Source organism: Cucurbita moschata, unplaced genomic scaffold (genome assembly GCF_002738365.1).
Source record: "Cucurbita moschata cultivar Rifu unplaced genomic scaffold, Cmos_1.0 Cmo_Scf00021, whole genome shotgun sequence".
NCBI lineage: Eukaryota > Viridiplantae > Streptophyta > Magnoliopsida > Cucurbitales > Cucurbitaceae > Cucurbita > Cucurbita moschata.
The window spans coordinates 155,877-181,651 of NW_019268537.1; the positions used below are offsets into that span (position 1 = coordinate 155,877).

A 25,775-nucleotide genomic window follows, 5' to 3' on the forward strand; every position below is an offset into this window, starting at 1 on the left:
CGGAGAGTATATATTTTATTTTAATATCTATATTTTTAAATATATAATTTTAGGCCTTACACTTCCACTGTTCTTTATCTTAAAAAATTATTCTCGTTTAGCATTTCTTTTATAAACAAGACATTACAAGCATTGGAACTTTGAAGATTATAAAACTCATTGGAACTTGAAATCATAGACGGTTAGAACTTAAATTGGAATTTAGAAAATTTTCCCGTCTTGCTTTGATGTAGAACTTGGAAGTGGAATTTAGAAAATCCCATTTTAAAAATATTTATATTACGGGGTCTAAGGAAGAACTGTCGTTGTTATAAATGGTGGATATAAATAGGCAGAGTGAGAGAGGAGTGTTGTTGGGTCTTATGTTTGGGAGTGAATGAGGAGAATTCTGGCGGTGTTACCTTATTTCTGCTTCTGATTTCCTTTCATTTGAGGGATTTGTTCGTTGCCCATCTTTCCTTTTCTTCATCTTAAGCTGTTAATGGCGAGGTGGGTTTTATCTGAATGTGGTGTTAAGACCCTTCCCGGGTTCTACCATCACCCATCTAGGAATGGGATTGCTTCCAGAACTTACATGGTTTCTGAGATTAGGCCGCCATTGTTGGCCTCTAAACCTCACATTCTTCGCTCTTCTTTGGGGCTTTTCACTTCATGTAAAGGGAAGAATTGGGCGCTGAATGTGAGTGCTCCTGAGAGAGTTGCTTCTGTTGATGAGGTTGATGAGAGGGAGAGAGTTGATGTGGTTAATGGGGTTGAGGGTGAGGGTGAGGGTGGTATTGACCTAAGCGCTGCTCCGCCGTTTCGGCTGTCCGATATTCGGGCCGCCATTCCTAACCATTGTTGGGTCAAGGATCCTTGGAAATCAATGAGCTACGTTGTGAGGGATGTGGTTGTGGTAGTTGGATTGGCGGCTGCTGCTGCTTACTTCAACAATTGGGCTGTTTGGCCTCTTTACTGGCTTGCTCAAGGGACCATGTTCTGGGCTCTGTTTGTTATTGGTCATGATTGGTAACTTCACCTTCTTCTCGTCTTACAATTCATTTGCCTGATTGCTATGTTGTTTTCCTAATGGTTGGTGACTGTGCAGTGGCCATGGAAGTTTCTCCAATGACCCAAAACTGAATAGTGTTGTTGGCCATATTCTTCATTCTTCAATCTTAGTTCCATATCATGGATGGTTAGTTTCTGATTGCCTTTCTGATCCTGTTTGGTCCATTATTCTTCTCTGTATTGTAGTTTCATTTGATCTTCTTCTTGAACTCTCAGGAGAATAAGCCACAGAACTCATCACCAGAACCATGGTCATGTTGAAAATGATGAATCATGGCATCCTGTAAGTTCTTTGTAGCTAGCCCTTCTAAAGTCTTTAGAACAAGAAATGGTTATTTTGTTGAGTCTGGTTCAATAGCAATATGTTGTTCATATCTGTGTTGCAGTTGACTGAGAAACTTTATAGGAGTTTGGATAAAGCAACAAAAACATTGAGGTTCACCTTGCCTTTCCCCATGCTTGCATATCCTTTCTATCTGGTTAGTACACTCTGTTCTTCATCTTTCTTTATGAACTTCAATCTTAGGCCAACGTTTTGATGAATTCTGATGCATAATGTTGGTGATAATCCAGTGGAGTAGAAGTCCTGGAAAGAAAGGCTCTCATTTCAACCCGAACAGCGATTTGTTTGTACCAAGTGAGCAGAACAATATCCTTACATCCACTGCCTGTTGGGCTGCAATGGTTGCTCTGCTTGGATGTCTAACTGTAGTGATGGGTCCCCTTGAAGTCCTCAAACTCTATGGCATTCCCTATGTGGTGAGTTCGGCTTCGATCACGACGTTTGCCTTCTACGCTCGATCATCGTTCATGTTTTTTTTGTTTCTCATCATTCTTTTGTGTGCCCGGAATGTTGTCCAAATGTAGATTTTCGTCATGTGTCTAGACATTGTGACATACCTGCATCACCACGGTCACGACGATAAACTTCCTTGGTATCGTGGAGAGGTATACTGATCAAATGTTTTCAAGTGTTTGGTGTGGAATTTCCAAGAACAACACATCATAAAGTGTTGTGCTTGACACCATTTTTTTAACTTCTGTGGTTCTACATCTGATGATCTAACAGGAATGGAGTTACTTAAGAGGAGGATTAACCACTCTCGACCGCGATTATGGATGGATCAACAACATTCATCACGACATCGGAACTCATGCCATTCACCATCTCTTCCCTCAGATCCCACACTATCACTTGGTAGAGGCAGTGAGTATCCTTCTCTACCCTGCATCTGAAATACAAACCTATCTTTGTTCCATATATTCAAAGCTCTCATTGATAACAACTGCGATCTTATCGTGCTAGACCGAAGCAGCAAAACCAGTGCTCGGAAAGTATTACCGGGAACCAGAGAAATCTTGGCCTCTCCCATTGCACTTATTTGGAGTTCTTGTAAAAAGCATGAAAAGTGATCACTTTGTGAGCGATACTGGGGACATTGTATATTATCAGACCGACCCCGACCTTTCTTGATCAAAGCAACAAGACCGAGACACTGCATATTGTCATAACCAATACATCAAATTCTTCACGATTCGAAAGCTATTGGAGTTTGAAATATTATCAGTTGCCAAAAGAACTTGTATAGAGAAGAAGAAGAAGAAGAAGCTGTTGGTTGATGACGAGTTCATGCTTTTAGGATATTTGATTTATGGATGCTGTAAACAGAAACTACAGTGCTGTTAAGTGCTGTTAAATGATATGATATGATATGGGATGAGTCATTTACTTCTAAATAAAATGTTCTAAAATTTGGGTTCCTTCAAATTCCAAATAGGTTCTGTTAATATGGATGGACAATTTCATAATCACTGAGATTGCTTTTAAAAAGTATCCAGTAAATGCTACCATTTCATAAGAAGTAGAAGCAGAAAATCAACTAAATGGAGTGTTAAAAAAAAGTGGCCATTGTTTTCAGAATATTACACTATAAATGAGGAAGAAAGTAATGAACAAAATCACTAATTTTTTTTTAAAGAATATTACATCATAAGTTCAGAGAGGAGAGATTTAAGGACAACTCAGAAAGTATAGTATTGACTTAGGGATTGAGGAAGCACCAAATGTTAGAGATTTATTCGATCGAGAAATGAATATTTTTTTGTTAGTATATGAACAGAAGACGTTAATTATAAAAGATATCTAAACTTTTAAAACTTGCAATATATGGACCTAAACTATTTATCTACCACTCATCGTTGTCTTCTCTCTCCTCTACTTTAATCCATGACCTTACACTTTCTTTTTTTTCCTCTTTATTTTCTCTCTTCTCCAATAATCACTGACTTTTCTTCCATTACCTAGTCTCTGAAACTACTGCTTTCGATTAGGATATATAGGCTATAGCAAGAAGAAAGAGAATAATGGAACCATCAGGGTCGCTTAGAACTTCAACGTTTTGGCAATATTGTATAGTAGTAGTTTAGCTTGGGTCATAATTTTGAGAATCAGAGAGAAAAAGAAAGAAAACATGTATTGCACTAAATTAGTTGCCAATCACATTTATAAGAAACAAAATCAGTAGTTATCTGAGATTAGGTAAGAAATTTGGATACTCAACTTTGTTGATCAATATTTTACTGAACGAACAGCCTTCAAAAAGGATTTGATTCGAATAAGATCCTTCTGAATCCCATCTGATCCACAAATTCCACTGCTAACATCAACCCCTTGAGGCTTCAGAATGGATAGGGCTTGAGACACGTTTTCTGGATTGATCCCTCCAGCCAAGAGCCAACCATGTTTGCTTCTAATTATTGGTACCTCAAACTGGGCCCAATTGAATCCCTTCCCACTGCATTCAACAGAAAAATAATTAAGTTGGCTCATATCACATGCAGGAAGAAAAATTTAATGGCTGCTGCCACTTTAGTCAAAATTCCACGTTCTGTCAATTAATTTGACGGGTTTGGAATTGATTTCTAGCTAATATAATGACACACACGTAGAATTAAATAATTTCAGCAGCTGATGTGATTAGTTTGTGGAAATAAAAGTCTCAATCCTGTTTATTTTGGTCTCGGTCATTCATAGCTTATTTTGTTTGGCTTTTGTATCTTCAGATGTCATAATTTAGCTCAGTCTCAAACTTGTGCAGAAAATTCGTGTAAACTAAAAATATAGCTCAATTGATTAAGACATAGCTCAACTGAACGGCCAAAGGTTTACATTATCACCTCACACGTTATTGAAATCGAAAGAAAGAACAGAAACTTAATAAATGAACCTGTTTCTTTGAGGGGGAAGTGTGATGTACCTGCCACCTTTGGCACTGTCAACAAGAACCCAATCGACCAAAGAAAAGTCCTCAGTTGAGATCTCATTGCGAAGACTTCCATCTTCATTTGCATTCAAAACATAAATAATTCTATAGTCTTTGGCTAGAAGTGGCAATGCTGCCCGCGAACTGTCTCCATGAAGCTGTGAGAAACCAAATCATTTTAAGTAAGAAAGTTATTTTTGTGCACAAGGAGGTGAGACCAACAAAAAGATGTACCTGCACAAGTTCAAGCTCACATGTATCAGCGGCCAGTGATATTGTTTCAACATCATCATCAACAAACACTCCAACAGGCTGTGCACCATTTTGTCTAGCGATTCTGGATATCTCCTTGGCAACTGAGAGTGAAACAGAACGCTTTGAGTTTGGCCAAATAATCATCCCAATGAAATCAGCACCAGCTTCTGCTGCCAAAGCTGCATCTTTCGCCGATGCAATACCGCACATCTTAACAAGAACCTTGTCCTTTCTATGATGTTCAAGGCTCGAAGATACATTCTCTAACTCAGAATTGCTACAAGCAATCCTTTTCTTTTGGCAGGGCCAGTTTACCCCAGTTTATGAACTCTCCCTATTCAAACCTACAAAGAAAGAAAGCTGTGATCGATTCTTCCACATCCATAAAACAATGTTGAGAAGACCGACTAAAAGGCAGAACAGTGGCTCAGATATGAGTGTACGTTATCAAATTGAGCTTATCTTAACTGTGACGTTCAGACATTAAGTTACTGAAAGATAAATGGAGCAAAACATACCACGAAATTGGTGCCTTCTATGCACATTTACGACTTTTTGGCCGAAAGCAGCTTCCACTAGCTAAGCCTGGCAACGTAGAAAGAGATTATGATATCAGGGGTTTACACTACAAGGAATAGAAAATTGTTTATGGGATAATGGTGGGAAATTCCACAATCAAAGATTCAAATTGTTCACTTTCGAAAAACAATTAACATAGCTGAAACAAAAAGAAAGAAAACACCACCAAGCATGCTTTTGTTTATCTGGGAAAATTATTTGGGCAATTCGTCGAACAGTTAGTAGGCATTGCAGGTGAATGAAGGGGAAAATCTCAATGGGCCTCGAACAAAGTTGTATAACTATACCTGCAATCATTTTCTGCCCCCTTTTCTTCAGGTTCTTATTTCTGATCACAATTTGCTTGAGATGAAGTTGAATTCCACAATTGAAGAGCAATGCAGATGAGGAACAAAGTTTATTCAGAATTCTTGACCTGATTTTCCGATTGAACTATCCTCAATGGGTAAACCGAAAAACAAAATTGGCAATTGAATTTTCAACAATCCTCGTTAAAATTAATGAGTTGGATTCTTGATGAAGTGAAAAAAATTACCTGATTTTAAGCCGAAGCCATTTTGCAGCTATTCTCGTGTTCTTGGTCAGATGACGCCTCATTTCAAATTGCTCACATTTATATATTTTCGATTAATCATCTTTAATTTTATTCCAAGCTTGATTTTTATTGACATCATTAAGTTCTTTTTATTATTATTTTAAATATAGTACAAAAATTTGAGCCAACCGAAAAAAATAACACGTTAATTATTAATTATCGATGAATTATAATCACGTTTAAATAAATATTATAAATAGAGTAAAAGTTGCAATATATAAAGAAGATTAGCCTAAACCCTTCGATTAATAGAGAAATAAAGGCTTAAAACAAAGCTAATTTATAATATATACTTAACTAACGCGGTTACAGATAATTAAGTATAAATTTTAAATGCAAGTTGTGAAAATGTCACTGAAAATAACTTAGGATTCGGTAAAATTTAAAGGTAAATATAATTCAGATAGCTACATTACTACCAATAATGTAGAATTTGCTTGGACGTGAAAAAATATTTTTATCGAGATATATGGATAAAAATAAGTAGGCATTAAAAAGAAAAAAAAAGTGATATAGACAACACTTTTTAAGTTTTGTTCCATTACAATACTTTTTTTTTCAGAAATGAATTATGAATAATACTTTTGACTATTAAAAGGGGAAAAAAAAGAGAAAAATGTCCCCTATTATGATTATTAAAAGCAATATGAATAGAATCCAATAGAATAAAATTATAAAAAGTTGAAGTGACTTGTAATAAATTAAGTTGAATTAAAGCATTTCCATAAGAATATTGAAAACACAAAAGTTATTTATTAGTTAAAATATAATTGTGACAACAAATTAATCTTTATAAGATTGAAAAATAGTAAAGAGCATGTAAAAATAAAATTAATGTAACATTTGGTGTATAGAAATTAATTATACTTTCTAAAATAAAATTAATTGTCATATCAATTTTCATCCTTTAATTTATTAATATATATATATATAGTTTTGGACCAATTTAATAGTTTTAAGGTTATTTTTGAGCTAAGGGCCAGAAAGTTAAAAAGAGTAAAGTTTGAAGAAAAAATATCTGGTTTTGTGAATGTGTTGGTACCCATTGAAAGATTTTGGAGTAGAAAAATGTGATGGGCGGCTATGAAAAGGAATAAATTAGGTTACGGAAGTGAAGAGGCAATGGGCCCTCCACCACCCATTTCAGACAACCTCAAAGCTGTCCCAATCCTAAGCAATATATTAATAATAACAGCCTACCTTGCTGTCACTCTTCTGGTTCTGTCTGTGCCTGCCTGGCTCTGCCTGCCCTCTTCCTTCCCCATCCCACCATTACATCTTCCCTCTATTTCCACTTCTCTTTTCTTTACTTCCGTTTTTCTAACCTGTGGGTCAATGATTCAGCCTCAACTCATATGGTTTCAAGTAGGAAGGTCGGGTTTTGGCTCCATCGAGAGAAGAGTTTCGACTATCTGTGTTTGCAACTTCAAACGAATCCAAAATCGATTGGGGAGGAGAACAAAGCAGGAGTAGAAACATCTCACGGGCGGACTTGTTTTAAAATTTTAGAAGAAAAGCTCAAAAGGAATGAACATCATGATTCGTATGAGCCCCAAAATGGAGAAAATAAATTAACAAATATAATATAATACAATGAAAAGAATACAAAGATATCTTATTCATCTGATTATCACATCAGATTGTTACTGATCTGTTTGAAGATCCATCGAGACCCCATTACTAGAATTGCCTCTACAACAATTCGCTCTTTACTACTACTACTACTACTACCTTTAAACTTTAGTTTCCGTAATCAAATATTGAATGAAATGTGAAGAACTTGATACTGTTAGCATATTGAAGAGTAGGAATCGTCGCAGCTGTTGTTTATGCCACTGTCTGCTCCTGCTCTGCGTACAACTGCTGCTCCATCCAGGATGGGAGCATCTCGTTGATGTCTCTTTTGAGGTTGTATGCTCGTTTCTCTGCACCGAACATCCCGAACCTGTCCGAGGGAACATCTTTCACCAAGGAGTTAACCCAAGAGACATCAGGCTCCTCTACTGGTGAAGCGAACGTGGGGGTTCCCATGCTGTTGTTTCGGATCCCGAACGAGGCAGATTTCTTGAGTTTGTTGAGATCGTTGCCCTGCATTCCCCAGTCTAGTTTGCCATCGGGCGAGTTCCAATCTGAGAGATGGGAAGACATTGTAGCTGCAGAATTTGCAGCTCCAGTAAGCCCAGGATGGCGGGTCACTGCAGCTCGATCGATGAAACTCTGGCTTCGTTTTGCAAAGGCTGCAGACCTTGAGTTCATCACAGCCGCTGCCACTGCACTTGATGAATCAAAGCCAAATGAAGAGGGTTTCTTTACAGGTGAGGATGATAAGTTAGCTGGGTAACTCGCACGGAGTTGGTTCATGTTTTGGCGCATCTGCAGCCCGGTTGGAGATTGAACTTGAGCCGAGATTGGCGTTTTTAGCGACGTGCCCTGCAACTGAGACAACAAGGAAGAATCTAATGATCCAAACATGTCATCAAGGTTTGATGGCTTCAACTCTGCGCTCCTGCTTATGTCTGCACTCCAGTAAGAAGGAGCGGAGAGCCGGGATATCTCGTCGATCAACTGTTGTTGATGCTGCATTTGGCTCACGTTCTTTTCTAATCCAAGCAATTCCATCTCTAAATCCAAATCTCTTGCACTCAAGGTCGCCTTCAACCGACTACCAGGGAGCTGCAGAGCAGGAGGAGTAAGGTTAATCTTGTTCTGCCACAAGTTCCCATTTTTAGGGGAAGACACCGATGCTAAGGGAGACATGGGAGGCGTTGAAGCAGTCGGCAACGACAACGACGATGAACCAAGAGCCAACGGGCTCATGGTAGACATATCTGCAGCACTGCTTGAAAGAGACCTAGGCGAAGGCATGCCTGAGCCTGTCGATGCATATACAGGGCGCAACTCATCAGGTCTGTGAGCAAAGAAGCAGACCTTCCTTGTGCAGCCAGTCTCATCCTTGCAGAGCCGGGTTCGGTATTGAGCAGGGTGGAGCCAAGACTCAAAGACACCATGTGCATACTCACAGGAATCTCCCTTAGGACAAGCCCCCTTTCGGAATTCAGGGCACGGGACACAACTATAAGGGTACTTCTTGGGGTCTCTACGCCTAGCATTCTCGCCAGGATGAACGAAAGGACACTCGGTCCAATCGTGCGAATACGCCCTCGAACAAGGCTTCACTTTGAAAGTATACATCCTGAAATCATCAGTGCCATATATCCCGCTGTTGATGTCGGGCAGCGATATATCAACAGGATACTCTTTCTTGTCACTTCCTTCTTTTGCAGACAGGGAAGCTGAGATCTTCTGCTGGTCTTCTTCTAGGAAAAGGCTCAGATCACCTACCCCAGCCATACCATCTCCTCTCAACAACATCTCCATAGCTTTCCTTCCTGAATAACACACCATCCTGCAAGCTGAAACTATCAAATCAACAGGTTTTCTCCCGTTCGCATCGACGCAATTGACGTCAGCCGATCCGTCGAGCAAGAGCTTGATGGTTTCAAGGGAAGAACCAGAGCCACCAGCAGAGGCACAGTGAAGGGCAGTGGTCATATCTGATCCACAAGCCCTGTTGATATCAACCTTGCCTGTCTCAATTAAGTATTTGACAACCTTAGAGCTTCCATACATAGCAGCGATCATAAGTGGAGTTCTTTCTTCAAAACCCATCTTCTTTGACCCAATTCCTCTTCCATACCAGCAGCTTGGTTCATCAACATCCAAATCCTTTTCTTCCACCTCTCTCTTGAACCCATCTACATCATCAGAGGCTGATAGTTCAAGCAAGATCGAATTCGCAGAGAATAAAGCTCCATCTCTAAGCTTCTGAAACTTAGATTCCATGGCGGAATTCGAGAAAGCAACTTTATTCTTTGAGCCACTGCACATATCCAGCTCCTGCAAGATTTTAACCCGCAATAATCAGAAACCTATACAAATCACACGTTTGAAAGATGGGTTTGTAAGCAAAAATCATTTTGTAAACGCAATCAGTTTAATCCGCCGACATGAATTTCTAAACTTCCTTCCTTCTAGAGAAACCCAAAAGAAGAACAGAGATGAAAAACACTCAAACCACGCAAACCCGCAAGCATAAACTAAAAAATTAAGAGAAACCCAGATCGATTGAAGGAAAACCCATGTGGAAAAACAAAAAGATGAAGGCAGAAAAGGGCTGGATTGAAGAGGAGCAGAAGATGTTGGTACCTGGAAGTAGATTGAAGAAACAAGTTGAATGGTTGAATCGAGAAGGCCTCGATTTGGAGGGGGAGTTTGAGATGCTAAGAATGGAAGAAGTGGGGGTTTTATTCAGGCGATTAAGAAGAGGGAGAGGGTAAAGAGAGAGAGAAAGGGGGAAGAAGGTGCGACTTTTCTTCGCAGCGGCTTCAGCAGTCAAAGTCAAAGCAGAGCGAAAGGCAAAGGAGAGAAAAAGGCCCCACTTTGGCTATCCAAATTCGACCCAAGTCGCGGAAATCCAAATGAAACCCAAATGAAATTCGAAATGAAGATGAAATTGGAATTGGTTTATGATTATGATTTATTATTATTATTATTATTATTATTATTATTATTATTTTGGGTGATGAAAGCGATCGTTGACGCGTCGAGAGTGTTGTGGTTCAGCCATTTGGGTGGGTGACAGAATTTATCCGACTCAGTCTTCCACTAATCGGATTTTGTCTTTTTGCTTCTCTAAATTCAATTTCAATTTCTTTTTCCCTTTAATTATAACTTCTTTTAAAAGTTGTTTCCATCATTTTTTTTTTTTTTTTTTTTTTTTTGGTTTAGAATTAATTTTCCTCGTGGAGAAGACTAACCTTGACTCACTAAAGAAGTTCACGGATCAAAAAGGCTTCTCCAATCACCTATTTCTAGTGGATTCTCTATTTTTTTCACATACATGGAAGCACAGATTCTTCATACAAAATTTGTGGAGATTAAATTCTACCAATAATTTTTTCATGTTTTTTTTAAATTATTCCTTTCAAACTATTTGAATTGATCATTTATAAAATTTTAAGATACAATTATTAATTTGGGGTGTTAATTGAAGTAACCAGTATAAATTGATTTTTTTATTTTATTTTTTAAGTTCATAACAGTGGAGTGAAAAATTCAACCAATAATTACTGTCTTATTTAAATTATCAATTTAAAACTTTTGATTCTCTCTAATTATAATCTTTAATTATAATTTGGTAAACTATCGATTTGGTCTTTCCATGGATCAATTTTCAATCTTCTCCCTTTTGACTTTCAAATGCTCCATTTCTTTCTTTTTAAAATATATATATAAAATAAAACCCTTTAAATAACAAGTATAATATAACTTCAAAAAAATATATAATAATAATAAATATATATATGTTAAGATGAAGAAGTAAAGGGCAGGAAAGGATTTATTATGAAGAGAGGAGTTTCTAGAACACTTTTTCTCATAGGTCAAAAGGGAAGGACACAAGTAGTGGCGTAGCCTTTCGGCATATTGACACTTATGCCCCTCGACATTTAAATCCCTCGTTATATTGTTCATCAATTTTTTACAACCTTATTCTCGTCCACCTTTTCTCTTGGGAGTCCAAACGTCCTTGTTGAGCGCACCGCCCGGTGTCTAGCTCTTATACAATTTATAACAACTCAAGTCCACTGCTAATAAATATTGTCCGACCTTTATTGTTGTTAGCTTCGCGGTTTTAAAACGTGTATGATAGGGAGAGGTTCCACACTCTTATAAATAATGTTCTGTTCTCTTTTTGTAAAAGCTAAAACTCTCCGCTAACAGATATTGTCTCCAAAACTCTCAAAAGACACTCGACACGCTATTGCGCACAACTAAATATGTTTAATTTTTGAGTTCTTATAATAGAGTCACTGAAAAGGGAAGCACGCTTAGTTCCGGCAAGTACTAATTATCAATTTTTTTACATGTAGTTTCGTTTCATTCATATACTTTTCTCTTATTCCGACGTCACATTGTATTTAACAATAAAATGAATTAACGGTAGATTATGAAGAAAATTATTATTTTTTTAATGATAGAAAAGAGTTATTTGTGCCTAAACAAAATTTTACAAGTGGCAAAATCATTACTATAATTATAAAATAGTAAGAAATTTTATTTCTTTACAAATATAATAATAAATAATTATTGGATCATTTTAAAAAATTGAATAATTATTATTATATTAAATTAATTGTACATTTATTAAATATCTTGTTTGTTAAGATGGAAGATACACATTGTTTTGATTATTTATTAAAAAAAGTATTATACAAGGCAGAATTATAAAAATAATCAAATTGATGCAACACATAAAAAATTTAGTATATAATTACTTAATTTATGGGATAATATATTTTTAATAATTATCAAGAGTATGACATTGAGTATAATTTAACCTATTGCAAAAAAAAAAAAAGAAAAAAAAACATTATAATTTTATAGAAAAACAAAAGTTTATTAAATTTTTGTCATTTTAATAATAAACTTATACACAAGCAAATTTGTCGTATTTCAAGACATTCTCACAATGATTGAAAAACATGTTTCAAAGAAATATGATTATGAATACATAGAAAAATGCAAGATTATTATATGGTTTGGTATGCAACCACAAAATAAAAATAATATTTTTTAGTAATTAAAATTTTGTGATATTTTCTTCGACAAAAGTTGTATTGTGTTGATAATTATGTGTTACCCATTTTTTCTTAAACTAATAATTTAGTATAAACTTTATGTAATTATTATAAATTAACTCATTAAAAATTTGAACGAATAATAACATATTAATAAAAACATAGTCTTATATGAAAATAATTATTAATGTGATATATTTTAATAAGTGGTTGAAAAGATAACATTATAAGACCATTATCTTTGACTATGATAATTTATGCGTTTATTTTATGCCTAGTTGCTTTTGATAACGATAATCTTTTTATAATATATTGTATTATCTACGATTTCTTTGAATAAGATAACGTTGATGGTCCCAATATTCGAGATTTTACTTTGATGTCTTGTATCTCAAGTTCGAACTAGGATTTAAATTCTAGGTTCAACACTTGACGATCTTGACATAACTTGTACACAACTAGATTATCTACTAGAGCAAGACACGTACACAATTAAGGATACACATTGTTGGTATAAATAGTAACTATCAATTTTTTTTCAGCCTTTCTTAACCGTAAGTTCATAAAGACCATGTTTATTCAAATATGATTTTGGTTCATTTCATGTACCTCTCTTTTACTCGGGACTTAGGCTAGCCCATGGGCTGGTAGGTAATGCAATAGATATTCCTGGCCCAATAATTAGTGACGCCTAGACTTTTTGGGTCATGTCTACTTTTTATGTTGGGCCTTCTTTTCTTCTCTTCGGTCTTTTCCTGCCTTCAGCCTAAGGCCCATTAATTATAGTACTTGGGCCCAAATAAGCCCATTAATTACAGTACTTGGGCCCAAATAAGCCCATTTCTTGGAATGAAGACCAAGTTTGACCTCATTGTCCCTATTTTATTTTATTTTTTTATATTAAAAAACATGTCGTCGTTAAATCTTTGAAAAAAAAATGGATAATTTTAAATATTGGGATTTTTTTCCCTTATGGGGTATCACTTATCTCAAAAAAATAATAATTTAATCATAGAAAATATATATTGTGAATGCAGTGATTGGGCTTGCTGAAAGAGATAGGGTTTTTTTTTTTTTTTTTAATTGGATAATTTTAATAGAAAATAAGTAATCAAAAGATGATGTCAATTTAATGTCATTGCTTAGGTCGTCTATTGTTTTCTCTATATAAACAAAATCAAATAGCCCAAATAGCATTAAACTAATTTAAATTAATTTAGGACCAAATATATATATATTTAGAGTTTGTCGAAAAATTTGAATATCTAATTTCATTCTTTTACTTTTTAAATAATAAATTTGTTTAGTTGTAATTTTAATAAATTTTAATATTTTTATATACAAATTTATTATTATTATTATTATTTTGTCAATTACTTTAAAAGTAATTCTTAGATAAGGTGAGTAGGTATCAACTCAACAGCCATAAAAATATAAAAAAATGTATTAATGACTCAATTAAAATGATTTAATGGTAATGAACTCAAATATAATTGCTTTTATATTTATGAATTAATTAGTTAATAAATTTCTTAGAACAACTTTTTTTTAAAAAGTTGAAATTACTTTGATTTTAAACAAATATGTGATTAGTTTCTTAAAACAATATTATAAATCTGCCATTTTACTTGTTTAAAAGTTTTTTTTTTTAACACTTAAAACTTATTACAAATAAACCTCCTATTTTCCCTTCATATTTAACTTGTGATTAATTATTAATTATGTTTTCGAGCAAGTTCTTTTTGGAATTTATTCAATTCTTATAAAATTCTTCTAACTTTTTTTCTTTTTGTCTAAGGAATAAATATAATCTAGATATACTTTTCGGTGATTTTATGACGACTTTTTTTCATGAATATAATATAAAAGAATTATATCAATTTAAACATAGCTCAAACATAATAATTGTGGTCTAATCTCCCATCTTGATCGAAAAAACTTTAAGAATTCTTCTATTCAATCCTTTTAACTGACAACCATGGTCAAATATAGGATAGTTGGAAAAAAAATAGTATTATAATTAAGGATTAATTTATTCGACATGTTGTAATACTCATAAAAAAAAATAGTGTATATATATTTTTATTTATTTATTTATTTATTTGGGGTCTTATGAGTAATTATAAAAATGAAATAATAATTCTAATTTACATATAAATATATATATCTTCTGTAACTTAGTTTGAAAGCAAAAACAACTTAGTTATTACTTTAAATATATTTTTAAAAAATTTATTATAAAAATATCCATCGATATTTTAATGCTTAAGTTTCTTTATTCTATAATATATATATCTCTCCTTTTTAGAGAGAATTACAACTCAATCAAAGCTGTGAGAATTTATTCTATTATGAATAATATTTAATTAATCTCATTTAAATTAAGGTAAAGTTTAACTCTTCCTTTATTAACTTTTATTAATCAACATATTCTGTTAAAGCCAAAGTTAGACTAATTAATATTCCCTTTTAAATGCTTTTAGTAATTATAGTCTATTTTTAATTTTTTAAAAACTAAATAATATTACCTAGTAAAATGCATAATTTATACATAAAATTTTAAAATGATATTATACTTGAAATTTTTTTTTTGTTTTCACAAATTAATTTCAGCTAGAATAATAATAATAATAAACAGAAGTCTAAAAATAGTTTTAGAGGTATTTGATTCATAAATTTTTAATTTATCGGACATTTATCGATCTTTATGTTTAATAAATATATGAATTTAAAAAATGTATTAATATGAATAAATAAAAAATGGAGAAATCTATTCTTTAAAGTCCATAAGGGTAAACTCGTAATGTCATGTTTATTCATTTATTTATTGAGGAAGAATAATTAACTGCGCCAGTTGCAAATTAAAGTCGACTGGTATTGAAGTTTATAATTAATTAATTTAAGTCTGCATTTTTGTTTTATTATTATTATTCCTTTGACAAACTTATTTTGTGTGGATATTTGTGGGAATTTTTTAAATTTTAAATTAAAAATCAAACCAAACGGCGCGATGTGTGGACGGTAGCGTCCAAAAGCACGAGTTATAAATGTTTTAATTCTCTCTTTTTTTAGTTTACGTATTAAAATTCTATTTCTTATTTTGTATTAGTCAATGCAATTATTTCCCATTAATAAATTTATTTTTTATATTTTAAACAAAACTCTTCTATTCTCTGGAAAAAAAAATGTTAAATTACATGTTCAAAATTTTAAATTTTTATTTATTTAGGTTACAATCAGTGATTTAATAAATTTTTAAATTTTTTTTAAAAAAAAATTCATACATTATATCTATAATTGACAGAAAAAAAAATTTATAGATCAATTATGGTTAAAACTTTATTAAAAAATTAAACGTTAAATTACGAATTTTATCTTTAAAATTTCAGATTTGTGTTTATTTAATTGATGAACTCTCGAAGTTATAAATTTAATATCTAAATTTTAAGATTTACTAATACTCTAGATACAAAATTGAAAATTTAAGATTCCAACATAAAATTTAATTTTATATTCAACCCTTTAGTTAACTTTTAAAAAATTTGATTTTTTTTTTTTTGTATGAATTTATAAAATAAAAAACATAAAAAATTAAGATACAGTGATGAGGAAGCCCATAAGGAAAAAACACAAAAAATTTGAGAATAAGCTCGAAAAGAAAAGCCAAAAGATTAAGTATATAGATGAGTATTGATTTTGTTGCATAACTTTAAAAACCGTAAAACTGAGGATGATACTGACGGGCCAAAGAACGACTAAATTTTCAAAATTAAACCATAAGTTTAGATTTCTAGCCATTGAAAATTTAAATTGCATTTAATAGGGTCCTTTTAATTCAACCAATACATTTCATACACAATAAACTAAACCTTCTCAATGTCAACCTACCACATAATTCTTAAATAATATAGGTAAATAAATTCATTACAAAAAAATTTATAATTTCGAAAAACTTAATCAATTTTTACATTTTATTTCTATAGCCTTCTATGAATGCTTTAAATCTTATTTGGAAATACTCACATTATTTGTTTTATTTTGTTTGGGGAAAAAAATAATTTTTTTAATAAAAAAATTAAAGATATTTTTGTTTCTTCTGTCTACTTCTTTACAACTAAAGCTTTAATCATTTTCTTTTAGTAATAAACACAGAATTAATTAATTAATTTTTTTAATGAGAGGTTAAAACTCTAAATTAATAAATAATTTTTTTTAGAATTAAAAAATAAAACATTGAAATACATGCCTAACTTATTTTATATTCCGAAAATTCTATTTTATTTTTAAATATGAACCATGATAAGATTTTTCAAATCAAGATTTTTAAAAAATAATGTCTAAAATTACTTAAATAATAAAGTTTTTGTCCAACCATTTATAATGTTGTTTATAAACAATTTTTATTGCAGAGTCCAAAAACATTTTAAAATTATAATTTTAATGATTTGTTTAATGGAATAAATTATAAAAGAAAGACAAATATATATATTAAATAATAATAAAAGACCGAATCGATCCAAAATGATATCCGTATTTATTAATATTTAAAGAATATGAAATTTTGATTGCTGCGTGTCGGCCATGTCAATTTCCGTTGCCCCATCAACCACCCACAATTGTAAAATCCCCAAAGTACCCTCCATTTAGAAAAAGCAAAAAAAAAAAACTGACTTTCCTTTTTTGCCCACAGATTGCCCCCATAATATTCACGTTTCTTAATTTAATCCAGTCATTTCCCACTTCTTTCACCGCCACATAATCCTAAGCCTCATCCCTCGCCTTCCCTACGTTTTTACTTTTATGACCTTTCATTAACTCCCTTTTTCTCCTACTTTCCACTACTTGTCGCCTACATTTATGTCTTTTTCTTTCTTTGTTTTTTTCCTTATATTGTCCAAATTCAATCGGAACCACATCATTTACCGATGGTGCAGAGTGTCCGTATGACTTCCATGAAACAAAAAAAAAAAAAAAAAAAAAAACCATCTCCAAAACCGTTTTTGATGTTTTGGACTTCTAATTTTGAATATATAACAGAACCACCCGTACTAGATAGTAAAATATATTCAAATTCATCGTAAACGTTCAACATATATTATATTAACCATATGGGTATAACTTCAAACTCGATTTATCTAACACAACATCGAAAACCTGCTAACACAAATCCAAAAAAGAGTCGCACAAAGTTTTTTTTTTTAATTTCTATATGAATATCACAATTCGAACAAAAAAGTATGGAAAAGACACAATTCGACCCGTTAAGAATGAGGAATCATACTAGAATAAATAAATTTTATAAGATTTAATTATCAAAGTGCGAATCTAACGACAAAAGAATATATTAATAAATAAAAAAAAGTCATTCGCTCTGTGATTTTATTTATTTATTTATTAATGAATACAGATATATACAAATAAACTTTTATAACATATAAATTAGCAACGTGGAGAATATATTAAAAAACAAAAAGTCAGATTACCCCTCTCTTATATATTTTTTTAAAAAGTATTTTTTGTGCGTGTGTGTGTATATATATATATATATAGTGATTCATCGTACGTGGTTGGGCTTAAAAAGCTATACGGTAAGGATTATAATTTTTATAAATAGAGATCAACCTTGGAATTCCAAGAGCCTCCTTGGCCGTGATGACTAACCTCGACCAAGACTGGCCCGAACCCATAGTGCGTGTCCAATCCCTCTCCGAAAGTGGGTGCCCCGTCATCCCTGCCCGCTACATCAAGCCTCCGACGGACCGCCCTACTGCCTCCGCTGCCGCCTTCGACGCCGTCAACATCCCAATCATCGACGTCCACGGCTTCTGTCTGGACCAAGACGAGGCACTTCGAGACACCATTCTGAGGCAAGTCTCGGACGCCTGCCGCAATTGGGGTTTCTTCCAAATCATCAACCACGGCATCAGGGCGGAGCTTCTGGACGACATCCGGCAAGGGTGGCATGATTTTTTCCAGCTGCCGGTGGAGATTAAACAGGGCTATGCTAATAATCCTAGGACTTATGAAGGGTACGGCAGCCGCCTTGGTGTTCAAAAAGGAGCTATTCTTGATTGGAGTGACTACTTTTTTCTTCACTATCTTCCTCCTCACCTCAAAGACCACAATAAGTGGCCCGCTGCCCCGCCGTGCTTGAGGTTCGTACTCAATTCCACCAATCCAATCTAATCCAACCCGACCCATTTAATTAATTTTAAATTTAAGAAGGGATTGATGGTTTTTTTTTTTTTTTTTTTTTTTTTTTTTTTAAATGCAGAGAATTGATAGAGGAGTATGGGGAAGAAGTAGTGAAGCTAGGGGGAAGATTGTTGAAGCTTTTATCGCTAAATTTGGGGCTTCAAGAAGGGTATTTGCGGAATGCGTTTGGAGGAGAAGACGTAGGAGCTTGTTTGAGAGTGAATTACTACCCAAAATGCCCCCAGCCGGAGCTGACCTTGGGGCTCTCGTCCCACTCCGACCCCGGCGGATTGACGCTGCTACTTCCCGACGATCAAGTCGCCGGACTTCAAGTTCGCAACGACCATAAATGGATCACCGTCAAACCAGCTCCCCATGCTATTATAGTCAATGTGGGCGATCAAGTTCAGGTTTTTTCCATTCATTTACTCTTGGAAATCAATTTTTTAATAAATTCCATAAATTAATAAAAATATCTTTAAAATATTTTCTTTATTAAATTCCTTTTAACTTTTTAAAAATATTCAGAAATACCACATCAAAATTTAAAAGCATTTATCAAAAACAAAAATAAAAAAATAAAAAAATTAATTATCTACCTCTCATAAATAATCTATTTTTTCAATTCTAAGAATAAGGTGGAATCTTTTAAAACTTTTTTTTCTAGAAGTTTAAAAGTACTAATATTACTCTTCAATGAATTTTTTTGAAATGTGTCAGAACCGTTTTATCCCGCTATAATAAGAATAAGAATAAAAATGTATTTTTGAAAAGTTTGAAAACTATTTTTATTAATAATTTTTACCTAAAATTAGTATAACAATATTTAAAATTTTTTATTATTTTTTAATTTAGGGGTATTATTAAACATTCCAATAAGGTATTTTTATTATTTTGGGGTAAAAAATAATAATATATGGCCTGAAAAAGAAAAAAAGTTTGTGGAGATGTGGTTATTGTCAGCTGCACATGGAGGGGTCTTTGTTTTGGTTGGACCATTCTTTTCATTTTCTAGAAAATTTGGGTCATCTTTTAGAATGGGAAGGACCAAAATTGTTCCTTTTTTTGTCCTTACGCAGTACCTCCACCTGATAGCAAATTTGTATGCTAGGTTCATCAAAGGGTCCCTTTGTTTGAGCCCAAATTGTACATAGTTTGTGATTCAACACCGGGTCGTACATTCAAATCTCTAAAAAGATATGAAACTAACACATTTACCTTTTTGTTTTTAACAGGTTCTAAGCAATGCAATATACAGAAGCGTGGAACATAGAGTGATTGTAAATTCAAAGAAAGAACGAGTTTCACTGGCTTTCTTTTACAATCCAAAGAGCGACATTCCAATAGAGCCAGCAAAAGAGCTGATAACACAAGATAAACCTGCGCTTTATTCCCCAATGACTTTTGACGAATACAGACTTTTCATTAGGATGAGAGGCCCTCAGGGTAAATCCCAAGTAGAGTCATTAAAGTCCCCGAGATAGCCCACCGTTCCCCATGCTTTTCCTTTCAATTTTGTTTACTTATAAATTCATTAAAAAAAAAAAATCCATTGCTCCTAGATAAATGTACATCTTCTAGTTCTTGTAGTTTATAATGTTTAACCTAATTAATTAATGTATGTTTAATAAAATTAAAGTTATTCGATCGTTCAAATTTGGTCCATTTTGATTCTAAGCTTTATTTTATGCATATAGTGAATCTTCGGATAGAGAATGCATATTACGTTATTTAGTTGTGTGATTTATATTATCGTCGATGATCTATGTTTCCGAGCCTTGCTATTGAGGCATATGATATAGAGTGGTGCCCTAGATGTATATGCTATGATGTGTCGCTAGGTTGTGCCCTGAGTGTATAAACTTGTAGGGTAGGGATAGAAGTCCACATAATATCGAAATAGTTGACCGATATGAGGTCGCTCTTCACATTATAATGACTATATAGAGGCTACTGAGTAGCCAACTAAATTGAATAGAAAGTCGTATCTCACCTTGCCATGATTTGAATCATTAACTGCTAAATGGTAAAAAACATCACCAGATTACCTGGACCCGAATATCCAAATATTTAGATCGGTTCAAAGAAGAAAGCTTGAAAGCTCACCTAATGGTTGGGATAAGGTCGACGGAACTAGAAGCATAAATCATATATGTTGACTTTTCTAGTACTAATCATGTTGTGAAAGCTGCTTAAATTTTAAATAATATTAGTTATTGTCAAATCCAAAAACTATATAATAAAATAAATAATTTTAACACGTGCTTTATGTCGTTTTGGGTGTTTTTTTAATTATATATAATATTTTTTCCATTAAAATTATAATTAGGCAATAATTTTGTCGTTTGTGGAAAATGACCCAAATATAAAATACTGTTTTTCAGGTTCCATCACGACTCGCGAGGCAGTTTAGTCGGTTTGAAATTTCGTACCATTTTATATTTAATAAAAAGAAAAAAAAATCATTTACTGTCTAATTTCAACTCTAAAATTTTAATATCAACAAATTTGGCGTAATATTAATCCTAAATTATTTTAAAAAATGGTTAAATTTAATCTTCAAATAAAAATTATTTTTCTCTCACCAGTTATAAAACATATAAAATATTAAAATATTAGCAAAATATAAATCCTAAATTTATTTGGAAAAAAATTAAAAAAAAAATTATTCTAAATATTAGCGATAAAGTTTGGGATGTAATAATCCAAACAAAGTTGCTTAGCAAACCCGAATGCCTTAATTTGTGACAATTACCTTATTGATTCTTATTCACAACTATCATGTCTTGTAATGGTAAAAGTCCACTGTTAACCGTGCGGGTTTTCCTTCAAAATTTTTACAATTCATCTCTCTTCAAGGTTTAGCGTCCTCGCTAACACTCATTCTTCTCTTCAATCGATGTGAGATCTCACTTGTTTTTTGCTTCATTTAACCATTAGATAATGTCGGTAACCATCACTACTAGAAAAATGACTGACGAAGAAGAAATGACTATAAATCCATTAGTTGAAGTGGTGGGATCAGTCTAGTTACTTTGATCGATTCAATTCATTTTTGTTTTAACTTTTAAACCTATGCAATCGTATCCTACTATTTGTTGCACATTATATGAGGAATTTAATAAAAATTTGAATATATCGATTTGAAGTGGCACATAAATGATTGATAAGAACACACTTTGTATGGTGGAGATTGAAGTGGAGAATGCATGTTGATAAGAAATTGTTGAGAAAAGAATGACCATATATTAAAAATTATATTTGAAATATGTGATGGATATGAACAACTAATATCCCACCAAATTTAACCATCTCCATTCAATTCAATCCAATCCAATCAAAAACAGAAAAGTGCCCCTTACAAGTTTAGTGCCCAAACAAATATGCTTGAGTATGCCATTATTGAGATAGATATTAAATAAAGTTAGATTTAGACCATTGCCCCCACAATCATTTTTAGATGGATATTAATACATTATATCTCAATAATTATTTTCTTTAAATTTTCTTTATTAAAAATAATATAATACACGTCAGCGTGATTTGAGTTTGTCAAGTTCAATAACTAATTAAGATAATAAAAATGTTTGAAATCTCCTGTTTAAATTTTAAAAAATAATTATTTTATTTGTTAAATTATTGAACTATAAATACAATAGACAACGTGACTAATTGACTCAAATCGTCTATTTTGTTTCTCTATTTTCATACATTAAATCAAGTTCAAACGTTTAATATGGAGGTTGAAAATATGTTTCAAATTTATTTATTTATTAATAAGAATTAAACAAAATCGATCGGACATTCTTAATTAATATTATAAAAATATGTATAATAAGATGATAAATCAGATTGAATTTTCGTTTCACACTAAAAAAAAAAAAGTAGAAAATTTGGATTAGAACTTCCAAATTTATAAAAGCAACAAAAAAAAAAAATTATTTTCTTGATTTATCCATCATTAATTTTTTATTATTATTATTTTCTTTTTGGTCCAATTCTTGTTTGCGTACATACATTGAACTCTCTAGACAACTAACTAGCTTAAATTGACTTATTTGTGCCACTTAATAATTTAAATATCCCCACCTAATAATAAAATAAAATATTTCCACATTTTAGGTGATGGAGCATTTTCACATAATAGAATAAGGGGTTTTAAGTTCTGCCTTTAAAATTTTTAAATATTAATTAATTTGTTCTTTTATTAATTTTTTCGATTTTCAATTTTATAAAATCATGCGTGTAAAGTTGTGACTCTCCACAACACTTAACCTCGTAGCTTTATTTTGAGCTTCCTAAAAGGTGTAGAGATTTATTTCTTTACTTGTAAATCTATGATAATCTTCTAAATGAACGACTCATTCTCAATCATTCTGTTAATGTTTGCTGAATCTACCACTTCTAAATGGTGTGAAAGTTAATTTATTTATAATCAAATAAATTACAAGGATATGGAAATAGTAATAAATGGAAATAACAATAAATAGAAAGATATCTATAGTAATAAGGCAAATGTTAGATATTTGCTTTATAATAAAATATCAAATATAATATATATGGTAAACTATAATTTATTACTAAATATCCTTGACAGCTTTTAATTATTACCTTCGTTAAATAAATTAAATTAAATTAAATTAAATTAAATCAAATCAAATCACTCATCCTTGTATTTATTTTACTACCTGAGTTCAGATTTTTTTTTAATTTATATATATATATTTATTGTAATGGGGTAAAAAAGAAAATTACAAATAAGGATTAAAGAAAGAAAATTAGAAATAAATTAAGCATTAAAATATTTTTATGATTATTAGATTACAAAGCATCAAAATATGTTTCCACTTCTTCGATCTCATCGGCTCCTCCGACAACTTCTATTTGTTGTTCCTTGCCTCCACCGGCAGCGGCAACTTCTATTTTTTGTTCCTTGCCACCTCCGGCAGCGGCAATTTCTATCTTTTGTTCCCTGCCATCTCCGGCAGCGGCAATTTCTATTTTTTGTTCGCTGCCTCCTCCGGCAGCGGCAGCTTCTATTCCTTCTTCCCCGCCACCGCTGCCTCCTCCGGCGGCGTTTTCTTCTTTGATAACGGTGACGATTTTATCGACTCCTCTTCGGACGTGGGCCACAAGCTTTTGCACTTCAAACACTCCCTTTACTGTTATCAGCTCAGGGTTCTCCTCGTCAACTTCTGCACTTTCAACCCCTTCAAACACGGTTGAGGATGAGAATTAAACATTAGGTTTGACAACCTCTTTCTAGCTGACGCATTTTAAAAAATTCGTATGTAAAAATTTAAAGAGAATAATATCTGTCAGTGGTGGACTTGAGTCGTTATAAATGACATCCGAGTTAGACACTGAACGATCGAGCTTCAAAGGGAGGTGGACAAGAGGCGGTGTGCCAACAAGGATGCTGCCCCCAAAAAAATAATGAATTGGGAGTCCCACATCAATTGGAGAAAGGAATGCTGACCCGAAATATGGTAGATAGTGAAATCACACTTCGATTGGGGAGGAAAACAAGACATTTTTACCGTAAAAATCTCTCACTAACCGACACGTTTTACCATACATATATAATTTAACTTTTTAGTCATTAAATTAAATTAATAGCATACCTTTCAATCTTTGGACACATTTCTTGATTTGGTTTATACAATTCTTACAGTGAACTGTATATCTTAGTACCACAGTAACCTACTAAGATAATAAATTGTTTTTAAAATATTAAAAAAATAAAAAATAAAATAAAAAGGTTAAAAAATATTTATAGAATTTAACCTTCGGTTGAATTTGTTGTTGACGGGGATTTTTGTTTTTTGGTGTAAAGAAATTCCATTTCCTGAAAAACCCCATTCTGTTCACAATAAGATGCTCTCTCTCTTTTCTTTTCCTAATTTCATTTAAATACTAATCCTAATTAATTAACCTAATTAACCCTCCAAATATAAAATATCATCAACATTAAGTTTTCATTAAAAACCATAAACAAGCATGCATTTTTAATAAAATTAATTAATTTAGTCTTTAAATTTAAAAAATTATAAATTATATATATATATATGATTTTTGGGTCCATTTTTGTGTATTTTCCCTTTATTTGGTGCACGCAAGTGTGATGAGATAAACTTTTCATAAATGGAGAAAATGTATAAAAACATGTTCGTCAATAAATTGAAATTAAATACATAATCTTTCTCAAATACACATTATTTAAAATTTATGTCTATTTATTTTTAATTTTTTAGCTTTAAAAATTTTAATATTCAACCATTCACTAATATAAATAAAGAAAACAAAATTATTAGACACCAACTGGGTATAAATGAAAATGATATTTTAAATGATGTGAAGCATGTTTTCATATAAGCATGAGCTGCTATGTTATGCCATGTTACTTTTAGTCACGGAGTCTAACGAATCGAAAAGCTTTTAAAACGTGTCTTTTGAAATAAATTTGAAGATTTTAAGAGCTAAACGAAACGTCGAATGGTTTGGATGAGGAGGAAGATAATGGAAAGTTATGGTCGAAACCCATAAGACATGATGGGAAAAAAGGAAAGAAAGAAAGAGCACGTTTAAAATGTAAGGAGAAAGTTATGAAATGAATGTGTGGTGTGTTTTGTTTTGTTTGGATTAAATTTGAACGGAATTTCCCTTCCAATCCCCACTTGCCTTTGCTTTGTACTTTTCAATCCCACGCCCCTTCTGTACATTTCTGTCTTTTTCTGCTTTTTTCATGAAGCTTTTGCGCCTTTTCTTTTTTCTCTCCTTTTCATCTTTTTTTTTATGAGATATTTAATAAATCTTTAAACTTTTAAAATGACGTAATAAATGTGAAATCTCATATTGATTAGGGAGGGAAACGAAGTACGTGGAAATCTCTTCTTAGGATATGGATTTTAAAATCGTGAGGCTGACGGGGTAATATGTAATGAGTTAAAGCGAGTTCTACTAAGAAAAATTTTGGACAACTTTCAACTACTGATTCAAGGACATATATGAATTTTAATCTATGGAGTTGTTTGTCACGACATGTGTGTTAGCTTTGGACTATGAAAATACTAACAGACAACCTAACCACATGGTTCACTCCTTGTGAAGGTACATTACATGTCTTATTTAGTTAGATAGGTATCTTAGGTCACCACGCAATTTAAAAATTCTAATCTATATCAATACCTTGACACCAAC

At 32.4% G+C, this 25,775-nt stretch overlaps 3 protein-coding genes and 1 pseudogene across 3 annotated transcripts; 2 read left to right on the forward strand and 2 right to left on the reverse strand.

Annotated features, from left to right (window-relative positions):
• The first annotated feature begins 314 nt into the window (after positions 1–314).
• On the forward strand, positions 315–2,524 carry LOC111458375 (omega-3 fatty acid desaturase, chloroplastic-like). Its single transcript, XM_023101001.1, has 8 exons — positions 315–1,008; positions 1,088–1,177; positions 1,267–1,333; positions 1,437–1,529; positions 1,624–1,809; positions 1,918–1,998; positions 2,120–2,257; positions 2,357–2,524. The coding sequence occupies exons 1-8, from the start codon at positions 482–484 to the stop codon at positions 2,522–2,524; spliced, it is 1,350 nt and encodes a 449-aa protein (XP_022956769.1). The 5' UTR covers positions 315–481.
• Positions 2,525–3,505: 981 nt separating this feature from the next.
• On the reverse strand, positions 3,506–5,761 carry LOC111458377 (annotated as a pseudogene).
• Positions 5,762–7,288: 1,527 nt separating this feature from the next.
• LOC111458435 (zinc finger CCCH domain-containing protein 29-like) lies at positions 7,289–10,100 on the reverse strand. The gene is made up of 2 exons (XM_023101112.1): positions 9,949–10,100; positions 7,289–9,639 (listed from the first exon to the last, which is right to left on the reverse strand). The coding sequence occupies exon 2, from the start codon at positions 9,628–9,630 to the stop codon at positions 7,570–7,572; it is 2,061 nt and encodes a 686-aa protein (XP_022956880.1). The 5' UTR covers positions 9,631–9,639; positions 9,949–10,100; the 3' UTR covers positions 7,289–7,569.
• A 7,856-nt stretch (positions 10,101–17,956) lies between these two features.
• On the forward strand, positions 17,957–20,121 carry LOC111458243 (probable 2-oxoglutarate-dependent dioxygenase At5g05600). Its single transcript, XM_023100762.1, has 3 exons — positions 17,957–18,535; positions 18,655–18,985; positions 19,811–20,121. Exons 1-3 carry the CDS (start codon positions 18,033–18,035, stop codon positions 20,057–20,059), a joined length of 1,083 nt encoding a protein of 360 aa, XP_022956530.1. The 5' UTR covers positions 17,957–18,032; the 3' UTR covers positions 20,060–20,121.
• The last annotated feature ends 5,654 nt before the right edge of the window (positions 20,122–25,775 follow it).